The following is a 24460-nucleotide window of genomic DNA, read 5'->3' as shown; positions in this document are numbered from 1 at the left end:
TATATACGAATAGCCAATCATTATGTCGTCTACCCAGAACTAACACAGCTGGCCCTTGAACAACATACTGCTTACCACTGCAGCTCCACTTAAACATTTTTCCCCCAGTAAATACACACATAGTACTGAAAATGTATTTCTCTTCCTTATGATTTTAATATTTTTTCTCCACCTTACCTTATTGGAATAATACAGTATATAATTCTCTCCACCCCCGCCAACCCGCCCTCCCCGCTCCCCCCCCAACTCCGGCAAGAAGTCAGTTTGGAGGGCTTGAAGGGAGGCCCGCAATTAACCAGTTTCCTCAATTCCCTGCCCCTCGGGCATTCTCCCCTAATCCGGAGCGTTTCTAGAGAGGGAGAAGAGCCGGTCACAACGACTGGCCGGATGTCCCGTAAACAATTCCCGTGAGGTAAGTGTCCCACCGTCGGGGCTGCAGTTTCACGTCCTGGGACCGTCAGGCCCAGCGTCAAGTGTTTTTCAGCCGTTAAGGCGTTCTGCCTAAGTCTTACCACCACAGGGCCACGGACTTCAGGTCACCTCAGTCTGGTGTAGACAAGGCTTCCTAGCCTAGGAAGTTTGCGCGCGCTGCTTGCTAATTGGTCCGCTTCTACCCACGCCAGCCAATCCGGAAACTCGCTTGGCCGCTGACGGACAAACTGCGCCGCTTTTAAGATTGGTAGCGAGCTGCGTGTGTCGCGCCGTTTCTGACAATTCGGGCAACATGGCGTCGGAAGGTGGTAGCGATTCGCAGCTGAGAAGGAGAAGGCGCCGGGACCCGGAGGAACCGGAAAAAACAGAACTCAGCGAAAGAGAGCTGACAGTGGTAGTGGCGGTGGCTCAAGAGAATGAAGAGGAAAATGAAGAGCGCTGGGTTGGGCCTTTACCTGTAGAGGCAACATTGGCCAAGAAGAGGAAAGGTAGCTACAGAGATAAGCCCAGGGCGAGTTGAAATCTGCATCCCCCGACTGGGAGATTTCGAACCAGACCCCCAAAACAGATGGTGTGTGATTGCGGGGTTTTGTGCCCTCTGAACAGAGGATCTTCTGATTGCTGGTCATTCTATACTTGCACGTTCTCCCGAAATAGTGACCTGGGCTGAGTACAGCGTCCTTTTGGTAATACCAGTGTTAATCATGGATGTGTTACAGTAATGTGTTCTAATAGATGCTAAAGCTAATTTATGCCACTACTTCCTATGCGCTAGGCGCCTCTCGTTTAATCCCTACAGCAGGTATAGGAGGTTGGAATTTCTGTCTCCGTCTAGCAGATGTGAGAGTCAGGTTTTCTTGAAGGCTTTTAGTTCAGGAATGCTGTTTTTTGCGGCGCGCGGGGAGGGGGTGAGGGGGCGGTGCCTATTTAGAATCCTAAAGAGTAAGTAAAGATGATTATAATTCTGACTCCTCCAGTAATTACTTTTTTGACGTAGGAAAGTTACATAAGTTTCCTGGATCACAGATTTTTCATCTAAAACCAGCGGGGTATGGTTTTCAAACCACACTCAGGAGATACCAGGGCCTGAAGTATTTTACTACTTTCGTGGAATAGTGAACAGGTTTTATCAAATAAAAAGGGTGGGGACAGAGGTTAAATTTTCTTATTTTAAAAGTTCTATAAAATGTCTTTCTTAACTTGTAAGATCATTAAAATACGATTTTTTGAAAGTTCAAATCACTTTATCATTCTCTCTCTCTCTCTGCTTCACACTCTTCAGTGATTCCTCATTATTTTCTAAACAAAGTCCAAACTCCCCAAATGGCCTACAAGGCTGTTCATGACATTATCTCTCCTTACCTCACCAAAACATTTCCACTGCTTCTCTATCCTAACTGTCTTCCTTACTCTGTACTCTAGACATACTAAGATATTAAGGTACTTGAGAATGGGGCATGCCTTTTTTTCTTATTTGAATGCCTACCAGGATGTTATGGTGTATACCTGGAATAATTTCCCTCACCCTTTTTCACTTGGCTAACTTGCTCAACTGTAGCATTCGTCTTCAACCATCACCTGTCTAAAGCCTGTGACTTCTCCAGTTTGGGCCGGGTTTCTAAAGAGCATCAATCATAAATCTGAAGTAATATTTAACATCTGAATTTACAGGTAGACTTCAAATTTATGTATCCAGATTTTGAAGAAGGCACTTTTTAAAACACTGTCCACTGACACCTTTAAAGTACATAATCCTTTTTACTCTTAGGTCTTTCTGTTAAATGTTTCCATAGCAATTTCTTCCTCATTGCACTTGCTACATTTTACAATTGTATATTTATTCATGTGATTGATTAATGTTCTTTTCCACTGCTAAGACTATACCCTTCTAAAAGCAAAGTCCATTCCTACTTTGCTTCAGTGCTTGCTACAGTGCTTTGCACATAGTTAAGTGTTCACTTAGTATTTATTGAATGAATGAATATGACAAAGTTATTACTCTTACTGTTGCATTAGAATATTTTTGTATGTCCTTTCTAATGGAAAAATAAAAAAATATCAAAATGTTCATATTAGTGTTAAGAGACAAATATTGTACAAAACTTAATTCAGTAGAGACAGAGACAGAAATAATTAGGTGTGAAAATGTTGGTCCTAGGGGCACCTGGGCAGCTCATTCGGTTAAGTGTCTGCCATTAGCTCAGGTCATGATCCCAGGGTCCTAGGATCAAGCCCCATATCGGGCTCTCTGCTCCGTGGGAGCCTGCTTCTCCCTTTCCCTGCTGCTCCCCCTGCTTGTACTCTCTCTCTGTCTATGAAATAAATAAATAAAATCTTTAAAGAAAAAACACACACAAAAAAGAAAAATGTTTGCCCTTAAGTAGATGCTCATTGTGTTTAAGCCAATAGTTTGAAGTTTGAAGAAAAAATTAAGATTTAAAAACATGTATGAGACATTAGAAAAATATAACTGAAGATTATCTAAAAAGACAGGAATTTGGGGCAACTGGCTGGCTCCATCGGTAGAACATGTGACTTTTGATATCAGGAGTGTAAGTTCAAGCACCATGTTGGGTGTAGAGATTACTTAAAAATAAAATCTTTAAAAAAAAAAAAAGGGGGGGGGCGCCTGTGTGGCTCAGCGGGTTAAGCCTCTACCTTGACACTTGGGTGGCTTAGTGTGTTAAGCCTCTGCTTTCGGCTCAGGTCATGATCTCAAGGTCCTGGGATCAAGTCCCGCATCAGGCTCTCTGCTTGGCAGGAAGCCTGCTTCCTCCTCTCTCTCTCTCTCTGCCTGCCTCTCTGCCTAATTGGGATCTCTCTCTGTCAAAAAAATAAATAAAATCTTTAAAAAAATAAAAAGACAGGAATTTGATAATATATTTCTAGAAATAGAACGTGATCTTTTGACACTGGATTTTTGTACTCATTTTCAGAAAGACATTATAAATTATTATATGGTACTACTTTTAATTAAACTGATGGTTTCTCAAAGACAAGAGTTATGTGTTCTTCATGTCCATGAGCCTTAACCTATTTTCTTTTCAGTAAATATCTGCTCAACAAGTAAACTAACTAGCAGCAAAAGGAATGGTATCAGATAGGATTATATTACCTGCCTATTACATAAAGACCCAAAAAGTCAATAACATTAAAAAAGACAGAGGTCTGGAACACTGGGGTGGCGTAGTTGGCTAAGGCGCTGCCTTTGACTCAGGTCATGATCCCAGGGTCCTGGAATCAAGTCCCGTATCAGGCTCCTTGCTCGGCAGGGAGCCTGCTTCTCTCCCCCTCTGCCTGCCACTCTGCCTACTTGTGCACACTTGCACTCTCTCTTGCTCTGACAAATAAATAAATAAATAAAATCTACTTTAAAAAAAAAAAAAAAAAGACAGAAGTCTACTTCTTTCATGTGTAAAAGGAGTCCCAAAGTAAACAGTCTAAGATTGGTATAGAGGCTCCAGACAGACGCTCTTTGCAGCTTTCTGCCCTAACATCACTAAGATATGGCCCTCATCTTTATCCTGAGTGTTTATTAGAATAACAGTGCTGTTATCCCAGTTCCAAGTTGTAAGACTGAGGAAGGGAACAAGGGAACACTTTTGGAAAGAGACTTCCTCATTGTTGTACAACATTTCTCATTGACACATGGTCATGGTCACACCTAACTCTGGAGAAGTTGAGAAATGTCCCTTTAATAACAGCTGGATATCAACATGCCCATGTAAAAATGGGCATTCTGTTACTAAAAGTGAAGGAAAAAGGAGTTCGTTGGGCACCAGTTTGAGTCTGCTATGCATTGGTTAATGAAAAACTACAAAACATCTCATATTTAATGTAGCAATTTTTATAGTTCTATTTGGCCATCATTGGATTACTTTACTAGATATGTCAATTTTTGCTAGTAAAATTGTTCATAGGTCCTGTAATGAAATCAGTATTTCCTCGGATTAACACTTTTAACAAATGTTTTGTCCCTGAAAAGTTGAGAACTCTAGAATTTTTTTCAGCTCTAAAAATCTATTTCTAATTTTTTCATGTTAACCTGCTCTAATGCCAGTATCAGTGATTTCAGAGAGGATTAGTGCCTTTAAAGATAAACAGACATCAGTGGCCATGGTCCTCTTGTTACTTACTTAAGTTAAAACTAATAATTGATTCTACATGGCTAAAAAGATGGTTGTGATAATTTGATGAAACTTTTAAAGGTTTTTGTTTCTTAATGGAACCTTCATAATAAGTCATAATTACTCAGTTCTTAAGTTCTGGGGACAGTTAAGCCTTTTTATACTACCTTAGAACCTGTCATGACTAAAGGTGCTATTCACTACTATAAAACAATAGAAGTTATAAGTGATGTAACAGACACTAAATTTTTTTTCATTACATGTGAATTAAGAGAATTTTAAGAAAATGTAGAAGAAAAAGCAAAATAGAATTTAGAAAATCTTAAATACAAAATAGTATATAGTTCCAGTTAAAAATACATTTTTCTTTACTTTTTTTTCCTTCAGTTCTGGAGTTTGAAAGAGTCTATCTTGAAAATCTCCCCAGTGCATCTATGTATGAACGCAGTTACATGCATAGAGATGTTATCACCCATGTGGTATGCACCAAGTAAGTCTATCACATCATTTTAATTTCTTTCTAAAAAATGTTTTTTAGGGGCACCTGGGTGGCTCAGTGGGTTATGCTTCTGCCTTTGGCTCAGGTCATGATCTCAGGGTCCTGAGATTGAGCCCCACATAGGGCTTTCTGCTTGGTGGGGAGTCTGCTTTCCCCCACCCCCTCTGCCTGCCTCTCTGCCAACTTGTGATCTGTCAAATAAATAAAATTTTTTTTAATTTATTTTTTAAAAGATTTTTATTTATTTATTTGACAGACAGAGATCAGAAGCAGGCAGAGAGAGGAAGGGAAGCAGGCTCCCTGCTGAGCAGAGAGCCCAACACAGGGCTCAATCCCAGGATCCTGGGATCATGACCTAAGCCAAAGGCAGAGAGGCTTAACCCACTGAGCCACCCAGGCACTCCAAATAAAATATATATTTTTTTAATGTGTTTTATAAAAATGCTTCAGTTTTGAGGAGGATTTGTAGAAGTAACTCTAGGATACTATGGATTTCTGTTTAATGTCACAGGTTTTGTAATAGTTGAAGTTAAATAAAGGCCTACATTCTCTTTCCTATATCATACAAGAAGGGTGTTCAAAGTAAGATGTGTAAAGTACCTGACATAGTCTAGGTTTCAATAAATGGCTTTCATTTTTATATATCATACAAGGCAGACTATTCTGTATAAAATCTTTTTGATACTTAACCAAACACCTTGGATAGGATACAAACCAAATGTATGTTGAACTTTGCTATATAGAGAAGGAATATATTGAGATTTAATGATTTATCAGTTTCTGAAAACTAATGTAATTTTCCTTCTGAAAACACTGCCTATAGGGTGATCTTAACATTAATGGGTTATAGGTCTAGTGATTGCTGGTGAAATTTCTTTTTTTTAATGTCAAGTGCTAGCTCAATTCTGATCCTAGTTCTTGGGATTAAAATTAGTACCACAGCAACTATTAAAAAATCCAGAAAAGAACTACAAAGTTTGCAATAATGGCCTTCATAAAGGAAGTTTTTTTTTTTAATATGTCATATAGTAGTCTTCATAAAGGAAGATTTTTTTTAAAAACCTACTTTGAAAGTCAGAAACTCTCATGAATGATTGCTTTGGGGGTACTAAGTAATTCATAGATCTGTTCTACAAATTAACTTTTATAATTTTATATATGCAGGACAGACTTTATTATTACTGCCAGTCATGATGGACATGTTAAGTTCTGGAAAAAAATAGAAGAGGGAATTGAATTTGTTAAACATTTTCGTAGTCATCTGGGTAAGAATTTCACTTTGAGTTTGTGTTTGTGTAGCTCTCTTAAATTGTATTGGTTAAAGTTTCTTTTAAAAATTTTTTTCTTTGAATCATGTATATTTGTTTCATTGGTATTTACTAGTTTTTAATTTGATTTATTTAAATAGGAGTTATTGAGAGTATTGCAGTTAGCTCTGAGGGAGCATTGTTCTGTTCTGTGGGTGATGATAAAGCAATGAAGGTGTTTGATGTAGTGAACTTTGACATGATCAATATGCTGAAGCTTGGGTGAGTCTTTTTTTAAAGTATATATTTTTTAACTTAGTGAAATAAGTTTTAAACTGAATGTCACCATTTGGTAGATATTTCTAAACAGATTATATTGCCATCCCATTAAAAAATGTGCCTTTGAATTTTGCTTAGGAAAATTCAGTATGAATCCTTGTTATGATCTCTTTGGAGGCTTCTGCTGTGGTTTTCTCATTAATCACAGTAGAAGTTTTTAATCAGCATCATAGCAAGGATTCATTATATCCATTTGACATTACTTAATGGAGGAACAGGATCCATCATGTCAAAAATACTGGTGCTTAGAATTAACTTCTTTGCTGTGTTTATTTCAGTCATCTGTATTGTGCCTTATAAGGCTTGTGTACATTTTGAACTTGAAGTGATTTGTTGGTGATTTTAAACTTTGAAGTATATTGATACCCAGCCTATGTGGTTGGACTGTACAGGAATTAGATGAATACTTGAAGCATGTCTTTCTTCAGATACTATACTGAATTTAGATATATCTTAATGTATGTCAGCTTTAAAGTCATAGTATTGTCGAAAAGTTTGGGACTTGTCTTAGCTCACACTGTCATTAGAAAAGACCATAGGCTAAGTGGAGAATTTTATTTTCTCAGCGTTCTGGAGGCTGAAAAGTCAATATCAAGGTTACAGCAGGGTTTAATTTGTGGTGAGGACTCTCTTTGGGGACAGGATGTAGGGAGGAATGGTATCTTTATCTTTCCCTACTCAGGCCACAGGCCTTTGGGATTAGGGCCCCACATTTATGACCTCATTCAACCTTAATTACCTCCTAATTATCTCCAGATACGATCACCTTGGGTAACTGCAACATATGAATGGTGGGGGAAGGAGAACAACAGTTCATTACATAATAGGATTTCTTTTGGAGTTTCCTTCAAAACCAGTTTATGAGCCACTAAAGGAAATCAGTCTCATTACTTATGGTCAGAACTTATTTTTGACTAGAAATAGAAATATCTTTCGGTTATCTGTCTTATTCCCTTGCTTTGTTTACCCACACTAGCGGTTTTTTTTTTTTTTTATACTTTATTTTATTTTATTTTATTTTATTTTTTATTTCCAGCATAACACACTAGCGGTTTTTAAAAATTAAATCTATTGATAAATGTTGAACCTTTGCTGTCTTTGAGGATATTAAAAGAGTATTTTTTTTTAATAAGTTTCGGTAAAAATTCTAAAAAAGTTTTGAGAAGTTCCAAGAAAGTTTTGATCATCAGCACCAACATTAGAATAACTGTGTAACTTCTCAAACTTGACTGCATAGGAGACAACACTCATTTGAGTGTGTAAGTTCAGTGAATTAATTAAATTTGTCCCAGTTCTTTTACCCTTTGTTCAACAGGTAGCATGTTCAAACTTTATAGTTTTAAGATCAAGTTTTAAGATCAACTTTATATTTTTAAGATAAATAATGAGAATGCAATATCAAAATATTTTTCTTTTGATCACAGTCATAACTAAAATTTTTTATTTTAAACATGTCAAGGGTGGATTTATCAAGTATACTGTTACATGCTAACCTATTTAAAAGTAGGTTTCACATAGACTGAGATGTGGACAGAAATCCGAAAGGCAATGCCTTGAAATATTTTGAGTTTGGGGTCTGATTAGGTTTGCTTATCTACCCAGAAGAAGTAAATGATCTACTATCTGCAGTTCTTTTTGTGGTTTGATAAATCCTGTGGCCTGAGGTCCGAAAGAGGAAAAATTAGGAACTCTCTTAGTTCCTTCCCATTTTCTATCTCTCTGCTACTTTGAGCAAGGAATCCAAAATTAATCCAATCATTGTCCAGGGCACTTTTCTGGTAGTGAGGGTGGGAAAAGATGATTATTTGTATTGATCTCTTTTTTCCCTCAATTCTTAATATTTTAGCTATTTTCCTGGACAGTGTGAGTGGATCTATTGCCCAGGGGATGCCATCTCTTCAGTTGCTGCTTCTGAGAAGAGCACAGGAAAAATTTTCATTTATGATGGTCGAGGAGATAACCAGCCACTTCATATCTTTGACAAACTCCATACATCACCTCTTACTCAGATACGGCTGAATGCAGTTTACAAAGCAATAGTGTCTTCTGATAAATCTGGAATGATTGAATACTGGACTGGGCCTCCTCATGAGTATAAGTTCCCCAAAAATGTGAACTGGGAATATAAAACTGACACAGATTTATATGAATTTGCCAAGTGCAAGGCTTATCCAACCAGCATATGTTTTTCACCTGATGGGAAGAAAATTGCTACTATTGGTTCTGATAGAAAAGTTAGAATTTTCAGATTTTTAACTGGAAAACTCATGAGAGTCTTTGATGAATCACTAAGTGTAAGTACAATATAAATTTAATGACTGTTTCCTTTTCTGAATGTCTTTATTTTGTGCTATTTTCTCTTAGCACATTGAAGATATCAACTGTCTGCTCTCTTTCATTGTTCTTCAGAACTCTCTTCCCTAGGTTTATGATGTGGTATCTTTTGAGCCAGTTATTCTTACATTTATGTGGCTGTTTCTAGTTTAGTTTTGTTTGTAAGTTCATCCTCTTAAACTTCTCAAAACTCATTCTAGACTTTTTTCTTACCCTTTTCTTAACTCTGTTCATTCCTGCCTGTTTGTATGACTGCTCCCAAATTGATTTTTCCAGCTTTCTGTTGTGAAAAGAGCTGGTGCTATCCTTTGTTTTGTTTTGGTTTTGTTTTTTTTTTTTTTTTTTTTTTGCTTTGTTTTGCTGGTCTTCATGAATGGCACCAATATCCATTTGCTTGCAAAAACCAAAGAAACCTGAATCATCCTTAACTCTTTTTCCTTACCCCTCTTTTTAATTCATCATGAGTCCTGTCAGTTTTACTTTCTAAATATGCTTTAAATTTATCAGTTTCTTTCAGTACAGCTGTCAGTACTAAAGCTCATGATCTTTTGCATAGACGATCTCATGGCCTACTGCCTGTGTCCTGGCTTCCTCCTAATCTGTTACACACGCTGTACCCAGAGCAATTTTTTTTTTTTAATTTTAAATTTTTATTTATTTTTTTAAAGAGTTTATTTGTTTATTTGACAGACAGATCACAAGTAGGCAGAGAGGTGGGGCGGGAAGCAGGATCCCCGCCCAGCAGAGCGCCAGACACAGGGCTCGATCCCAGGACTCTGGGATCACGACCCAAGCCGAAGGCAGAGGCTTTAATCCACTGAGCCACCCAGTGCCCCTGGAGCAGTTGTTTTTTGTTTTTTGTTTATTTTTTTCTTTAAATGCACATCTGATCATGTCATTCTTTGAACCTTTTAGTGACTTCCTGTTCTTAGAATCAAGACCAAATTCATGGCCTGCCTTGTTGTGGCCTTTGCCTACTGCTCTACCTACTGTAAATCACCTTTCTCCCTGCCTCTTACTATAGCCATTTAGGCTTTCTTTCAATTTCTTGAACATGTCTCCCACTATAGGGCCTTTGCATATGCATATGCTGTTGCTGCTGCCTGGGGTCACCCCTCCCCCATTCTTTCCATTACCTGTGGAATTTACACTTCAAATCTTATTTAAAGGGTCACTTCCTATGGGAATTCACTGTTCATATAATCCAAGACAGTTTTTTTTTTTTTTTTTTTTTAAGATTTACTTATTTACTTTAGAGAGAGGACAAGAGAGGGTAAGCATACCTGCAAGCTGGAGTGGGGATCAGAGGGAGAGAATCTTCAAGCAGACTCAGCCCTTGCTCAGTGTAGAGCCTGATTTGGGGCTTGATCTTAACACCCATGAGTTTACAACCTGAGCCAAAACCAAGAGTTGGTTGGTTAACCAACTGAGTCACCTACTTACCCGTAGGACAATTTTTTTTTAACGTGACTCAGTGTCACTATTTAATTTTCCTGTAGAGCATTTGGCATGGTCTTATTTTTGATCAATACGCATCAACCCCTCATAAATTAAACTCTATGAATCTATGGTCCCTTATCTATTTTGGTTCCTGTTTGTATCTCCAGCACTGAGAACAATACCTGATACATAACTGCTAACAAGAATTTGTTAAGGGCGCCTGGGTGGCTCAGTGGGTTAAGGCGCTGCCTTCGGCTCAGGTCATGATCTCAGGGTCCTGGGATCGAGTCCCGCATCGGGCTCTCTGCTCAGCAGGGAGCCTGCTTCCCTCTCTCTTTCTCTCTCTCTGCCTGCCTCTCCATCTACTTGTGATTTCTCTCTGTCAAATAAATAAATAAAATCTTTAAAAAAAAAAAAATTTGTTAAAACAAAACAAAACAAAAATCAAAAAAAGATTTTGTTAAAGCATGTAATTGTAGAATAAGAGTTTCTATCCATGCAAAGTTAACTGTTTTTTTGTGGAAATTTGGATTTCATCATTGCTAATGGTATGTTGGATCCTCTAAGAATCTGTGGGTTGAACCTTTTTAGCAGTAATGTTTATTGTATGACCTTGTCAATTTTACAGTCTTGGTAGTGACCAATTTATATTAGATTCCCTGCATTAAGGTCTTAAATTCTATTATTTTTATCAGTGACACTCTTATTTGGTGGCAAGTAGCAGTAAGTTGGGTAGATTATCTGCCTAAAGTAGTATGAATCCAGACAAGTGTGAAGATGTATTTGCAGTCAAATCATCCCCATGACTCATTTTCTTGGTGGAAGAGAATAGCTCTCCCCTATACTTTTAAGAAAAGGAGAAAATATCCTTTGTAATGTTTTCTTCTTTAATGTTAGATGGTAACTAAATATTAAAACATTTAAAACACAGTCTTTAAAAAACTAAATAAAATTTAAAAAAATTAAAACACCGTCTCTGGGGGCGCCTGGGTGGCTCAGTGGATTAAACCGCTGCCTTCGGCCCAGGTCATGATCTCAGTGTCCTGGGATCGAGCCCCGCATCGGGCTCTTTGCTCAGCGGGAGCCTGCTTCTCTCTCTCTCTCTGCCTGACTCTCCTCCTACTTGTGATTTCTCTCTCTGTCAAATAAATAAATAAACAAATAATCTTTTAAAAAAAAAAAAAAAAAAAAAAAAAAAACACCGTCTCTGGATGTATATCTCTTAACACGAATACTCTTGAGCTGTTCAGTCCACTCTGTTCATCCTTGTCTTCAACATTTCTTGAAGTCAGAGTGCTGAGATGATAAGAGAAAATCAGTAGTAAAGCTTATGATCAGATTGAGATTCAGAATAAGAGAAGTTACCAAAACAAAACAAAAACAAATGCCAAGTAAATTAGTTAGAATGCTAGTGAGTAGTGAATGTGTGAAATCTCACAGTTAAAGAGATATGCATATGTGGCCTATGGCTATATAGTTCTGTATCACAGAGGCCGTGGTATTAAGACTAGAATATGTAAAAAGATACCGATGTACTTATCAGGTTGGATTAACATTTATGAAATACTTCACTAGCAGAAGTATTTATGAAATACTTCATTTTCACTGGCAGAGGGCCAGTGAAAATGAATCTTCTTGGGGTGCCTGGGGGCTCAGTTATGTGCCTGCCTTTGGCTCAAGTCATGATCTTGGAGTCCTGGGATCGAGCCCTACATTGGGCTCCCTGCTCAGCGGCGAGTTTGTTTCTCCCTCTGTGATCTCTCTCGCTCTTGCTGTCAAATTAATTAATTAATTAATTAATTAAAATAAATCCTTAAAAAAAACAAGGAAAGAAAATGAATCTTCTCTGTAACAAAATAATCAAAAATCCCTCATTACAAAAATTTACTCTGGCATGTAGGCTATTTCTAGCATACAAACAAACAATTATCAGTCTCAGAGACTGGACACAAGAAACTCTAATGACCAGGCTTTTTATCTGTCCTGTAAGAACTTTGCTTCTTGTTGTTCCCTCATACACATATCTCCTTTTGTCTTTTGGAGTTACTTACATTGTTCTCTCCATATCTAGAAAAAAAGGATTTCTAGTGAATGCAAGCCTGAAAAAAAAAAAAGATTGAACATAAGCCTGGTTTCTTTCTATCACCAGTGGAGACCTACTTTTGAATTCTGCTGCTTGATGCCCTAAATATCTGGAAAAGTGTATGAAAGATCACATTTTGGGGGAAACTTACAATATAATAATACATAGTAATTATGATGTGACCCTATCTGAAATTATTTTAAATATCTAAAGAAAACCAAATAACAAAACTAGAGAGCACTCAAAAATATTCATCCACACAAAATCACATTTACCTAATGATAATCTGTGTTGTACTCTCTGTAAAAATAACTTGAAACATTTTTTTTTAAGATTTTATTTATTTATTTGAGAGATGGAGATCACAAGTAGGCAGAGAAGCAGGCAGAGAGAGAGAGGAGGAAGGAGGCTTCCTGCTGAACCGAGAGCCCAGTGCGGGACTCGATCCCAGGACCCTGGGATCATGACCTGAGCTGAAGGCAAGAGGCTTTTACCCACTGAGCCACCCAGGTGCCCCACTTGAAACATTTTCTAAAATGTCATGAAATCGTTATAAATTAGTGAAATAATAAGAGTTCATTCATTCAGGGGTGCCTGGGTGGCTCAGTGGGTTAAAGCCTCTGCCTTCAGCTCAGGTCACGATCCCGGCATCCTGGAATCGAGCCCCACATCGGGCTTTCTACTTGGCGGGGAGCCTGCTTCCCCCTCTCCTTTCTCTGCCTGCCTCTCTGCCTGCTTGTGATCTCTCTCTCTCCTCTCTCTGTCAAATAAGTAAATAAATAATATCTTTAAAAAAAAAAAAAAGAAGAGTTCATTCATTCAACAAAAACTGAGTGCCTGTTATATCATGTCAAGCCCATGATCCCTGTATAGGGACCTTACAGTCTAGTTGTGTTGTCCACATGTGGCCAACTAGCCACATGTGGCTGTTGAGCACTTGATAGGAAGCTAGTCCAAATTGAGACGGGCTGAAAGTATAAAGTACAGGATTTCAAAAATCTAATATAAGAAACATAGAATGTAATATATCTCAAAAAATATTTTTTAAGATTTTATTTTTAAGGGCGCCTGGGTGGCTCAGTGGGTTAAGCCGCTGCCTTCAGCTTGGGTCAGGATCTCAGGGTCCTGGGATCGAGTCCTGCATCAGGCTCTCTGCTCAGCAGGGAGCCTGCTTCCCTTCCTCTCTCTCTGCCTACCTCTCTGCCTACTTGTGTTCTCTGTCAAATAAATAAATAAAATCTTAAAAAAAAAAAAGAAAAAGATTTTATTTTTAAGTAATCTCTACACCCATCATGGGCCTTGAACTTATAACCCTGAGATCAAGAGTCACATCCTCTACCACCTGAGCCAGCCAGGTGCCCCATCTCAATTTTTTAATATTGCCTAAAGCTTAAATGATTATATTTTGGATATATTGGGTTCAATAAAACATATTTTTCTGAAGATTTTATTTGTCTCAGAGAGAGAGAGAGAGAAAGCACAAGCAGGGGAGGCAGCAGGCAGAGGGAGAAGCAGGATCCCTACTTAGCAGGGAGTCTGATGCAGGACTCAATCCCAGGAACCCAGGATCATAACCTAAGCTGAAGGCAGATGCTTAATCAACTGAGCCACCCATGCATCCCTGAATAAAACATTATTAAGACTAATTTCACCTGTTTTTTTTTTTTAAGTAGCTACTAGAAAATGTAAAATTATATATGTGGTTTCCATTATATTTCTATTGGAAAGTACTAGTCTGCGGCTTGTAAAAGACAGTAGATAGAGTTTCAATAGAGAAAACAGTAGTTACATAAATTTTAAGAAGAACCAGTTAGCATAAATACTATTTTTTATGATTGCACTTATTTTCTGCTTATAGTATTTAGAATCCTCCTGAAGATGATGCATAAGTATATAAACTTTCAGTAGCTCTTAATGTGTTCTGTGCTTCCATTTAAATTCTCATTCCCAGGGCGCCTGGGTGGCTCAGTGGGTTAAGGCCTCTGCCTTCAGCTCAGGTCATGCTCTCAGGGTCCTGGGATCGAACCCCACATTGGGCTCTCTGCTCAACAAGGAGCCTGCTTCCTCCCTGCCTTTCTGCCTACTTGTGATCTCTATGTCAAGTAAATAAACAAAATATTAAAAAAAAAACTCATTCACTTTATCATGTAGCTTTTTTGTTAATAAATGGTTTGCTTCTTAGATGTTTACTGAACTCCAGCAGATGAGGCAACAGTTACCCGACATGGAATTTGGCCGACGAATGGCTGTAGAACGTGAGTTGGAGAAAGTGGATGCAGTAAGATTAATTAACATAGTTTTTGACGAGACTGGACACTTCGTGCTGTATGGAACAATGCTAGGCATTAAAGTTATAAATGTAGAAACAAACCGGTAAGTTTTAACATGAAATGTTTTAAAAGTGCATTCATTTTGGGGGGACCATTTTCTCCTCTAGGGAAACAATGGGAGTTTTGTTTGTTCCCGGACAAGTGGAATGGTCCCAAATGTCTAAACTTAACCAAATGTTTTGACTGGATTTTTCTGTGGTCTTTTGGTTGTTTATAATCTTATGTAAAAAGTTTCCACTCATGTTTGTAAAAGAAGTGGAAAAAAGATATGCATAGTTTCAAGTTGTGTTGTGTGTGTGTTGTTTTTTTTTTTTAACAAGTTTCAGTCTCTCTTTTGCTTATTGATTTAAATTAGCCTGGTTCATGTTAAATGTTGCCAAATATTTTAACCACAGAATTCAGCATTACATCCTGCTAGACATAAAATCAGAAGTTAAAATGCATGAAACCACCATAAACCTTTTGTGCAAACAGTCCATTTGGTTTTAGTACAAAATAGCCACAGTAAGATACTATCACTGAATATAAATGCAAAGAACTTAAAGTATATTTTAAAGAGAAAAAAAATCTAGTGCTGTACATTTTCACCTGTAAATAAATTTATATTGTAGTTCTTGGCAGTATAGAATCTTTGAAGGTTTACAGAATGATTAAAATAATAGCAACAGGGATAAGTTAAAACTATATGACTGAATGTATTTTTTTTTAACCTGGAGGTTCCAGCCACCTACCAATTTAAAATCATTCTTTTTGGGGGAGCGGGATAGAGAAACATTTCTTTAAACTTTTACTAGTTATTTTATACAAAGGTAAAGGATAAAGGATAATTGATTCCTACCTTTTAACTATAAAGTTTTTGTAATTGGACTTCATTCTGATAATTTTATTGTATAAAATGTATTTTCTAGGTGTGTGCGCATCTTAGGCAAGCAAGAAAATATTAGAGTGATGCAGTTGGCTTTGTTCCAGGGAATAGCCAAAAAACATCGTGCTGCAACTACTATAGAAATGAAAGCTTCTGAAAACCCTGTTCTTCAGAATATTCAAGCTGACCCGACAATAGTTTGTACATCTTTCAAAAAGAACAGATTTTATATGGTATGCGGAAGTACAAGGAAAAAGACCTTAATTCTTCCAATTTGGTTGGAGTTTTATTTTCTTGTCTTGTGCTTTCAACTGAAGAGAATGTTGGCAATAATAGCAGACTTTCTAAACAACCAGAATACTATCTTAAAACATTAATATTGTAGAATTTTTAACTAGGACTTGATTTTGTACTGTTTTCTTCCTGTTTTGAAAATTTTTCAACCTGGCTTCTGCAACTGTTTGTGTTGTCTTAGAGGTTAGGAAATAAGCGGTTATGGTAATAATTGCATCCAAAATAGCTTTGCTATGGGGTTTTAAAATTCTGCAAAAGATTGTTTTTCATCTTTTATTCTGAAACAATTTATCTCCCTTGAACTTGCACATTTCCTTCTCTAAGCACATTTCTATTTATTGCCTTTTAACTCCCTTGTAATGGTGCTATCTTAAAAGTGAATATTCCTGAGGAATTATTTTTTTCTACAGTACTACAGGTACTTTGCATGTTAACTAACACTGGGCTCAGAATCAAACTACCAAGCTATCTAAGAGTAGCAGTGTCCTAATGGTTAATCCAACCAGAAAAAATCTAAAATACAGAGACCTCTGTCCTACCCTTCTGTTTTTCCCACTGAAGTCAGAGACTTCCTAAGTCCCAAATTTGGCTATTTTTCTGCCTAAAATCTTTTAATGGCTCCTCAAATATCTATATTACATGGCTCTTCTACCTGTCTTTCTTCATTTTTAGTGCATTTGCTACACTGTACTGAATTTGATCCCGTTTGCAATAATTGAGTGTCCTTGTTTACCTCAAGGTGTTTGCACAGGCTCTTCCTGTTGCCAGTCACACACCTGTCCCCAGTCCCCACTCTCACTAGGTCTCAGTTTGGAAGCCTTCTCTCGACATCAGGTCTGATTAGGTATGCTTGCTTGTGCACTGTCACAGTTTTTGGAATAATTTCTTTTCTTTTCTTTTCTTTTTTTAAATCTCTGACCCTATCATCTCCTCCTTAATATAAAATTCTCAAATACAGGACCTTATGTTTTCTTCACAGGACCTCATGTTTTATTCACAAGGTTTGGTAAAGTGTCTGGCTCATTATAGTATACTCATTCTTTCATCTGATATATTGTAAGCAGCTGTGATGCTATTCAGGTTACCAGCATTTGATAAATGTGGGAAATAGCAGCTTATCGCAACCAAACTTTTAGCCTAAAATGGGTACATTCTTTTAAGATGAAAATTTTATTTATAATAGTCAAGGTCTTTGCTAAAAAATTAATACATACTGAAGAAAAAGAATTTTTCTTGTTTTAGCTGTAATTTAACTGTTTTGAAGGTAAAAGTTAATTGTAATAGGGAATCCTTGGTATACACTAAAAACATGTACTAATGTTCCATTCACTTCATCAAAAACTTTAACAAGTTACATTTTCCTTTTCTTCCTCTAGAGTTTACTTTTATGTTGATTAAATCATATATGTTCCTTGTAATCACTGAAGAAAAAGAAAGTCACTCTATGTGCATCTTTATACAGCTAATATAAAATTCTTTCATTTTTGACATACTTATTCATGAGTAAAAAGCAAAATGGTATACATATGTATAAATTTATCCTTTTTTCAAATCCAGTATCATGAAATAAAATTTTACAGAATTTGAACTCTAGTAGTTTAATACATGAGCTAAATCAAGACAACTATTTAAAAATTGATGTAGATAAATCATACAGCAGACATGCCCTTCCTTTGAAAACTGGAGAGTAACATTATAAGGCAACAACATTCAACCTTGGTTGTTTGTTAATTTGGACTTTATACAAATAGATCAGGAATGACATTAAGCGAGATGGAGCCTGGGACACTGGCGTTACTTCCTGGAACTCAGTTGGTTATCAGGTAGGGCTTTCTTGGGAGAAAAAGTCTCTACTTAATGAAAGTCAAGTTAAAAAACAAACAAACAAACAAACAAACAAAACAGGCTTAGAGAAGTCTAAAGTTTTAACAACTGAAAGGTTTCTTTCAGTTTTCCCAATACCCTGAGGTACCCTGAAATTTCTACAACTTCACTCAAAATTTACATTCTTTCTCCCAAGCTTCAGGATTTAGATAGAACAGATGGGGCTTTGCAGACAATAAAAAAAGAAAGTCAAGATGCATTTCTGATTCATCTTTGAATCCTCAGGCTGCCTAGCACCAGGTTCTGCTTTTGTAATAACAATTACTAGTATGTATATAGTACCTTATACATTAGGCACTGTTCCCTAAGCATGTTATATCCCTTCATTTAATCTTCGCAGCAGGTACCACTTTGAGGTAGTTATTATCATCCCCATTTATGAATGAGGAAATGGAAGAAATGAATTTACTTCCCCAAAATCATGTAACTAGTCAGTAGCGGAGCTGGAATTCAAACCCAGGAAATCTAAATAGTGGAAAGTAAGCAACAGATGACAGGTTTTGACATATTAGCTAGCAGAAGCAGAGAGCTATCTCAAATAAAACTGCATCTTGTTAAATGTGTACCCAAAAAGAAATTAAATCCCATTTGAAATCATACATTTTCATTAATGGATTTTCATATTAGACAAGTGTAAAAATAATTTAACTGTATTACACATCCTGTGATAGGAAGTGATTCCTGAAATAAGGATTTGTTCTGATGTGAATTCTTTTTCCTAAATACCATAAATAGAAATGAAATATTCTTGTTGTTAAATTTTAACCAGGTGAAAATTTTATTCATTCACTCTAATTTTCTTTTGAGTTTACCAAACGAGAACCAGAAGATACAAAAAGTGCAGATTCTGACAGAGATGTTTTTAATGAAAAACCTTCGAAAGAAGAAGTCATGGCAGCTACTCAAGCTGAAGGACCTAAACGAGTTTCAGATAGTGCCATTATCCACACAAGTATGGGAGACATTCACATCAAACTTTTTCCTGTTGAGTATGTACTATTTCTGTTGTCTTAAACACCAATGTAAATGTGTTTATTTGAAGAAACTGTGCAACTTAAAATTACTTCAACTTGAATTTTAAAGAAGTGTTTGATAGAGCACTACCTTTAGCTTTCTGGTAATTGTTCCTCTAGAAAATGGGAAAAGTTTATACACATACTTCACAGGTTTATTATTAGGAATATGAAACATAGCTACAAAAGTGCTGAATGTAAACTATAAGTGATATACAAATATATTAACTATATATCCCAATATGGTTTTTAAAGAAAATTACCTTTCCCAGGAACTGAACCCACTATACAAATTCAGTGAACATATGTATCTTAAGGTACTGTAGTTGTATTTTTTAACCTGCTAAATGATTATGAAATTTAAATACTGTCAAATTCAAATATAATAAGCAATCATGATCTAAAGATAATATACTAAACAATATGAATATACTGTGGCTTATATGCTCTTTCAACTCTTGTTTATCCTGAGGTTAGAAGAGGTTATGAAAAAAAAAAAATGATTCTGAAAGTTTCAGAAGATACTGAAAACACCATTAAGAAGCACAACTGCAAAGAAAACTCTTAAGATGCCCTGAATAGATTTCATATTTTTAACATGTGTCTTACTAGGTGCCCTAAGACAGTGGAAAACTTCTGTGTTCACAGCAGAAATGGTTATTATAATGGACATACATTTCATCGTATAATTAAGGTAAGGTATACAAAAATTTTTTTCAAAGATTTATTTATTTGAGAGAGAGCACGAGCAGTGGTGAGAGGGGCAGAAGGAGAGAATCTTCAAACAGACTCCCCACTGAAGGCAGAGCCCGACTCGGGGCTTTATCCCACAGGCCTGAGATCATGACCCAAGCTGAAACCGGGAGTCAGATGCTTACCTGACTGAGCCACCCAGGTGCCCCAAGTTGACAGAAAATTTAAGTGATTTCCAGAACAGTAAGTTTTTGCATAACCATAGGTTTAAACCTAAGAAATCGTCCTGTCTCACAATGATCAGTTTGTTAGAAAGGAATAGGAAAAGTGGCCTGGGTGGCTTAGTCAGTTAAGCATCTGCCTTTGGCTCAGGTCATGATCCCGGGGTCCTGGGATTGGAGCCCCACATAGGGCTTCCTGCTCCTCAAGGAATCTGCTTCTCCTTCTCCCTCTGCCTGTCACTCCCCCTGCTTGTGCTCGCTCACTTGCTTGCTCTCTGTCAAATAAATAAAATTCTTTAAAAAAAAAATGGGAAAAATGGACTGTAGAAGCCAAAAAAAAAAAAAAAAAGGATGGTCATGAATGTCAGATTTGGAATCAAGCACAGGAATAGTAACTTGGTACTTTTTAGAAACACTGCATCAGTATTTTGTCAGCAGTTAAAGCCAGGGTCAGATACAGAGTAAAAGGTCATGCTTAGATAAAACCCAAAGCTGAGGTTACTTGTACCTAGTGACTGGATAAGGTCTAGATCTAGCAGATAAGATTTTAAGTAATAAAAGAGACATGATGCCACTTAATCTTTGAGAACCACTAATTAAAACCTGAAGAAGAGAAAGAACTTGGCCCAGGATTTTGTTGAGCGGTGTTCCATAAAATAGATGGGGCAGTAATACAGTTCTGGGTAACTAGCAGGTCAGAAATGACAAGGGGGATGGATAATCAGATTTGGGGGGTTCTGAAAGAATTAGTAAATGACTCACCAGGCAATCCAGAGTGTTTAGGGAAAGGGAAGATAGAAAAGAGGGGCAATTCTATAAAACAGCACACTATACAGATCTAAAACTTTCTTACAATATTAATTGGTTTTAATTAGATTATTGGGAAAGACAGTACATGTCTATAAATGAGATCTTTGCAGTTTTGTTTCCAGTCAATAAGGTAGTGTTTAAGCAATGGAAATACATCTTTTAATTAAAGTAAAGTATAACTTACTGAGGTTTTCATAAAATCAGTTTATAGAGAGACAGTTAAGAAAAGTTAAGATTTTACTGACTATACAACACTCTTAAACATAAGATTCCAAAGTGTGCATATAGAAAAAGAGAAGTGTAATGTGTTTTTTGTGTGCTTCCTGTTAAGGGCTTCATGATTCAGACAGGAGATCCAACAGGAACTGGTATGGGAGGTGAAAGCATATGGGGAGGAGAATTTGAAGATGAATTTCATTCAACATTACGACATGACAGACCATATACACTCAGCATGGCCAATGCTGGATCGAATACTAATGGATCCCAGTTTTTCATAACAGTAGTACCAACGGTAAGAACAGCATTGTCTATAAGCCACAGAGTCATAGATTATGATTGAAGAATGAATTCAGTGGAAGAGAGCTACAGGATTCTCTACCATTATTTATATCTGCCAGGATATAACAATGAAAACAATTTAAATAAGAAAGTAGAAAATTACCTAACAAATTGGATTTTACTTTGTAAAACTCAGGACATTTGAGTTTAAGTGAACTTGCCAATACTAGTTGTACAACAGAAAACAAATTTTACTTCTGGGGCTGTTTCCTTATCTTCAGAATGGGAGAAATCAGAGTATATGAATTCTGAATTTTAAGAGCTTTATTCTGTATTTTTATATCTCTGAAATCAGAATACAGCCCATAATCAACAGCACTGTAGATTTGCTAAAATACAGCATTATATAAGAATATTCTTTATACTCATTGAAGAATATTCATTATATAAGAATATAAGAATATTGCACTTTCTTGCTATGCAGTTACACAAAATTATACAAATTATTACACTTTATTTTTTGGAATGAAGCACCATGCAACAAAGGAACAATATTTGTAATTACTATCAGGCACAAAGTCTCATGTAATATTCATAGTACTTCTAGTATCACTATGCCCACCTTTAAAAATAGATGAGGAAATGAACAGTGAGACATGATTAACTTGCCAGAGGTCAAGTAGGCAGCAAGAGCCAGCATCTGAGCTCCCATCTCTCTAATATGAATGAGCAGCATGTGCTAACAGTTCCAAACTACCTCTTTCTTATACAGGTAGGAATCCTGCAGAGAAATTTGAAAGCCTTAGGCATAATTCTTGAGCTACGCAGAGAGACTTACCTTTAGCAAACATCTTCTAGATCTGGTCTGAAAGATGCAGATATCTAATTAAACATTATCCTGTGCTTTTATATTTTTTCATATAATTATGGAAATCACTCTTAAAAGCTGCTAAATGAAGTTAACTGCATATCCTTTTAATTCAATTTTTAAAATGAAGCATAAACTTAAATTCTCTTTAATTTGCTCACCCAGAGGATATGATTTAAGAAATCTGGGTTTACCAAGATTTTCCATTTCTCCTCCAATGCAGCCTTGGCTTGATAATAAGCACACAGTGTTTGGACGAGTGACTAAAGGAATGGAAGTTGTACAAAGGATCTCCAATGTCAAAGTCAATCCCAAAACAGATAAGCCCTATGAGGATGTCAGCATCATAAATATTACTGTCAAGTAAAATAAGGTTTGTCTCACTGTATGTGTAAATAAAAACACACATATATCAAATAGGGTTATTTTACATTAGAAAGCTCTTAGGACTTGCTGAACATACAAATCATGTTTCAAGGATCCAATATTATGTTTTTATATTTTTCATTAAAGGTCCTTTTTAAAAACTCTGCCTTTGATTTTTCTTGCAGCATTTCTCATCCTAGGAGGTGATAAACTGAAGTGAACAAATTTGGGCAAACAGCATCCCTTACATGTAATCTTTCATGAGACTCAAAACCAGATTAAATAATGAAAATCATATGCATAGGTTGCTTAGCTTATTAAAACAGTCACATTATCTGCCTGCATGTTTCTTTAGATCCACTAAAAAACGATAACAGGATCTAATAGTAATATACCACGTCCCTTCTTTTCTTAGGTTTATGTTTCATGTCATATAGTTTTGCCTTTAATTGTTAAAAATAGTAAGCAGTGTTAAGTGAAATTTCAGACATAAATAGGGAGTTGTAGTTTATTAAAGATTTAGGAATAACTTATTCTGAGTTTCAGGTAAATCACACTTAAATGAGTATTACACCTAGTATTTAAATATAAGAATAGGTTGGGGCGCCTGGGTGGCTCAGTGGGTTAAGCCGCTGCCTTCGGCTCAGGTCATGATCTCAGGGTCCTGGGATCGAGTCCCGCATCGGGCTCTCTGCTCAGCAGGGAGCCTGCTTCCTTCTCTCTCTCTCTGCCTGCCTCTCAGTGTACTTGTAATTTCTCTCTGTCAAATAAATAAATAAAATCTTTTAAAAAAATAAATAAATAAATAAATAAATATAAGAATAGGAATAAATTAATACTTAAGTCCTTAGTTTTACATACAGGTCCATTTTACTATTTTCACATTATTTTCCTCACGTAACTAAATTCAAATTTTCTGTCCTCAAGTTATAGTATCTTTTCTTACCTTGCTAAATATACTATCAAGAAAGTATATATTGGGGCGCCTGGGTGGCTCAGTGGGTTAAGCCGCTGCCTTCGGCTCAGGTCATGATCTCAGGGTCCTGGGATCGAGTCCCACATCGGGCTCTCTGCTCAGCAGGGGGCCTGCTTCCCTTCCTCTCTCTCTGTGATCTCTTCCCTTCCTCTCTCCTACTGTGATCTCTCTCTGTCAAATAAATAAATAAAATATTTAAAAAAAAAAAAAAAAAAAAAAAGAAAGTATATATTGGGGTGCCTGGGTGGCTCAGTGGGTTAAGCCTCTGCCTTCGGCTCAGGTCATGATTCCAGGGTCCTGGGCCCCATATTGGGCTCTCTGCTCAGCAGGGATCCTGCTTCCCCCTATCTCTCTGACTGCCTCTCTGCCTACATGTGATCTCTGTCTGTCAAGGAAATAAATAAAAATTTTTTTAAAAAATTATATATTAAGTGAAACTTTTAGTAGCTAATAATGGAGCAATTATTAGTAATTCGAGCTGTAAAACAGTATGAGTTCAAAATGTTGTATTGATTTCACTTTCCCTCCTGACTTCCTAACTATTAAGAACAATTGCTTCTAGTTTCCAGACACTCTTGAAGTTAAAGGAGGGACAGACCTGTTTAGGGAATTCACATTCTTATGTTTAAACTTACACTTTGTGTTGATAAGCAGGATTACTTCCTTTATCCATTTTGTACCACAAACCTGTGAGATGGAAGAATGTGCCAAGTTGTGCTACTTTAAACTAATATCATATCCCCCTTTTATAAAGTAGCTCTTAGACATAAAATGACTTCTCACTGTGAAACTTACCTTTCTTCCTATTTTATGTGTCTAGACATCTCCCTAGCAATTTATTCATTCCTGAAAACATAATCCTAAATTTTTGATAATACTGCCACCAACTGGTGGTTTGCCCCATTTTGCCAAACATAGTTATTTTGCTTGAGTGAAAAATCCTATATTTCCATTTCATGTCATAAATTTAACATAATCAGTAGACCTAAAAACAGACATTGCCAGATGTGTTTTTTTTATTTAAGATTTTATTTATTTGACAGAGAGATCACAAATAGGCAAAGAGGCAGGCAGAGAGAGAGGGAGAAGCAGGTTCCCTGCTAAGCAGAGATCCCGATGTGGGGCTCGATCCCAGGAC

At 36.7% G+C, this 24460-nt stretch overlaps 2 protein-coding genes across 6 annotated transcripts in view; one reads left to right on the top strand and one right to left on the bottom strand.

Annotated features, from left to right (window-relative positions):
* CENPK (centromere protein K) overlaps positions 1–712 on the bottom strand; it is a 40050-nt gene extending 39338 nt beyond the window's left edge. Inside the window, exon 1 of the mRNA XM_032336129.1 lies at positions 513–712. The gene's annotated coding sequence lies outside the window, so the exon portion shown is untranslated. The remainder of the gene's footprint in view (positions 1–512) is intronic.
* Positions 691–22507, top strand: PPWD1 (peptidylprolyl isomerase domain and WD repeat containing 1). 5 transcript variants are annotated; one of them, XM_032336124.1, is made up of 11 exons: positions 691–920; positions 4947–5049; positions 6223–6323; positions 6467–6587; positions 8491–8938; positions 14684–14874; positions 15740–15929; positions 18682–18863; positions 19500–19581; positions 20943–21125; positions 22204–22507. In XM_032336124.1, exons 1-11 carry the CDS (start codon positions 725–727, stop codon positions 22345–22347), a joined length of 1941 nt encoding a protein of 646 aa, XP_032192015.1. In that variant the 5' UTR covers positions 691–724; the 3' UTR covers positions 22348–22507. The 5 variants fall into 5 exon arrangements, with proteins under 5 accessions (XP_032192015.1, XP_032192018.1, XP_032192016.1 ...); XM_032336125.1 differs by lacking the exon at positions 691–920 and adding an exon at positions 921–1003; XM_032336126.1 differs by lacking the exon at positions 691–920 and adding an exon at positions 1015–1118.
* The last annotated feature ends 1953 nt before the right edge of the window (positions 22508–24460 follow it).

The sequence above is a fragment of the Mustela erminea genome, chromosome 3 (genome assembly GCF_009829155.1).
Source record: "Mustela erminea isolate mMusErm1 chromosome 3, mMusErm1.Pri, whole genome shotgun sequence".
NCBI lineage: Eukaryota > Metazoa > Chordata > Mammalia > Carnivora > Mustelidae > Mustela > Mustela erminea.
The sequence above is the reverse complement of the archived record's forward strand: the minus strand, read 5'-3'. Positions and strand labels throughout refer to the sequence as shown.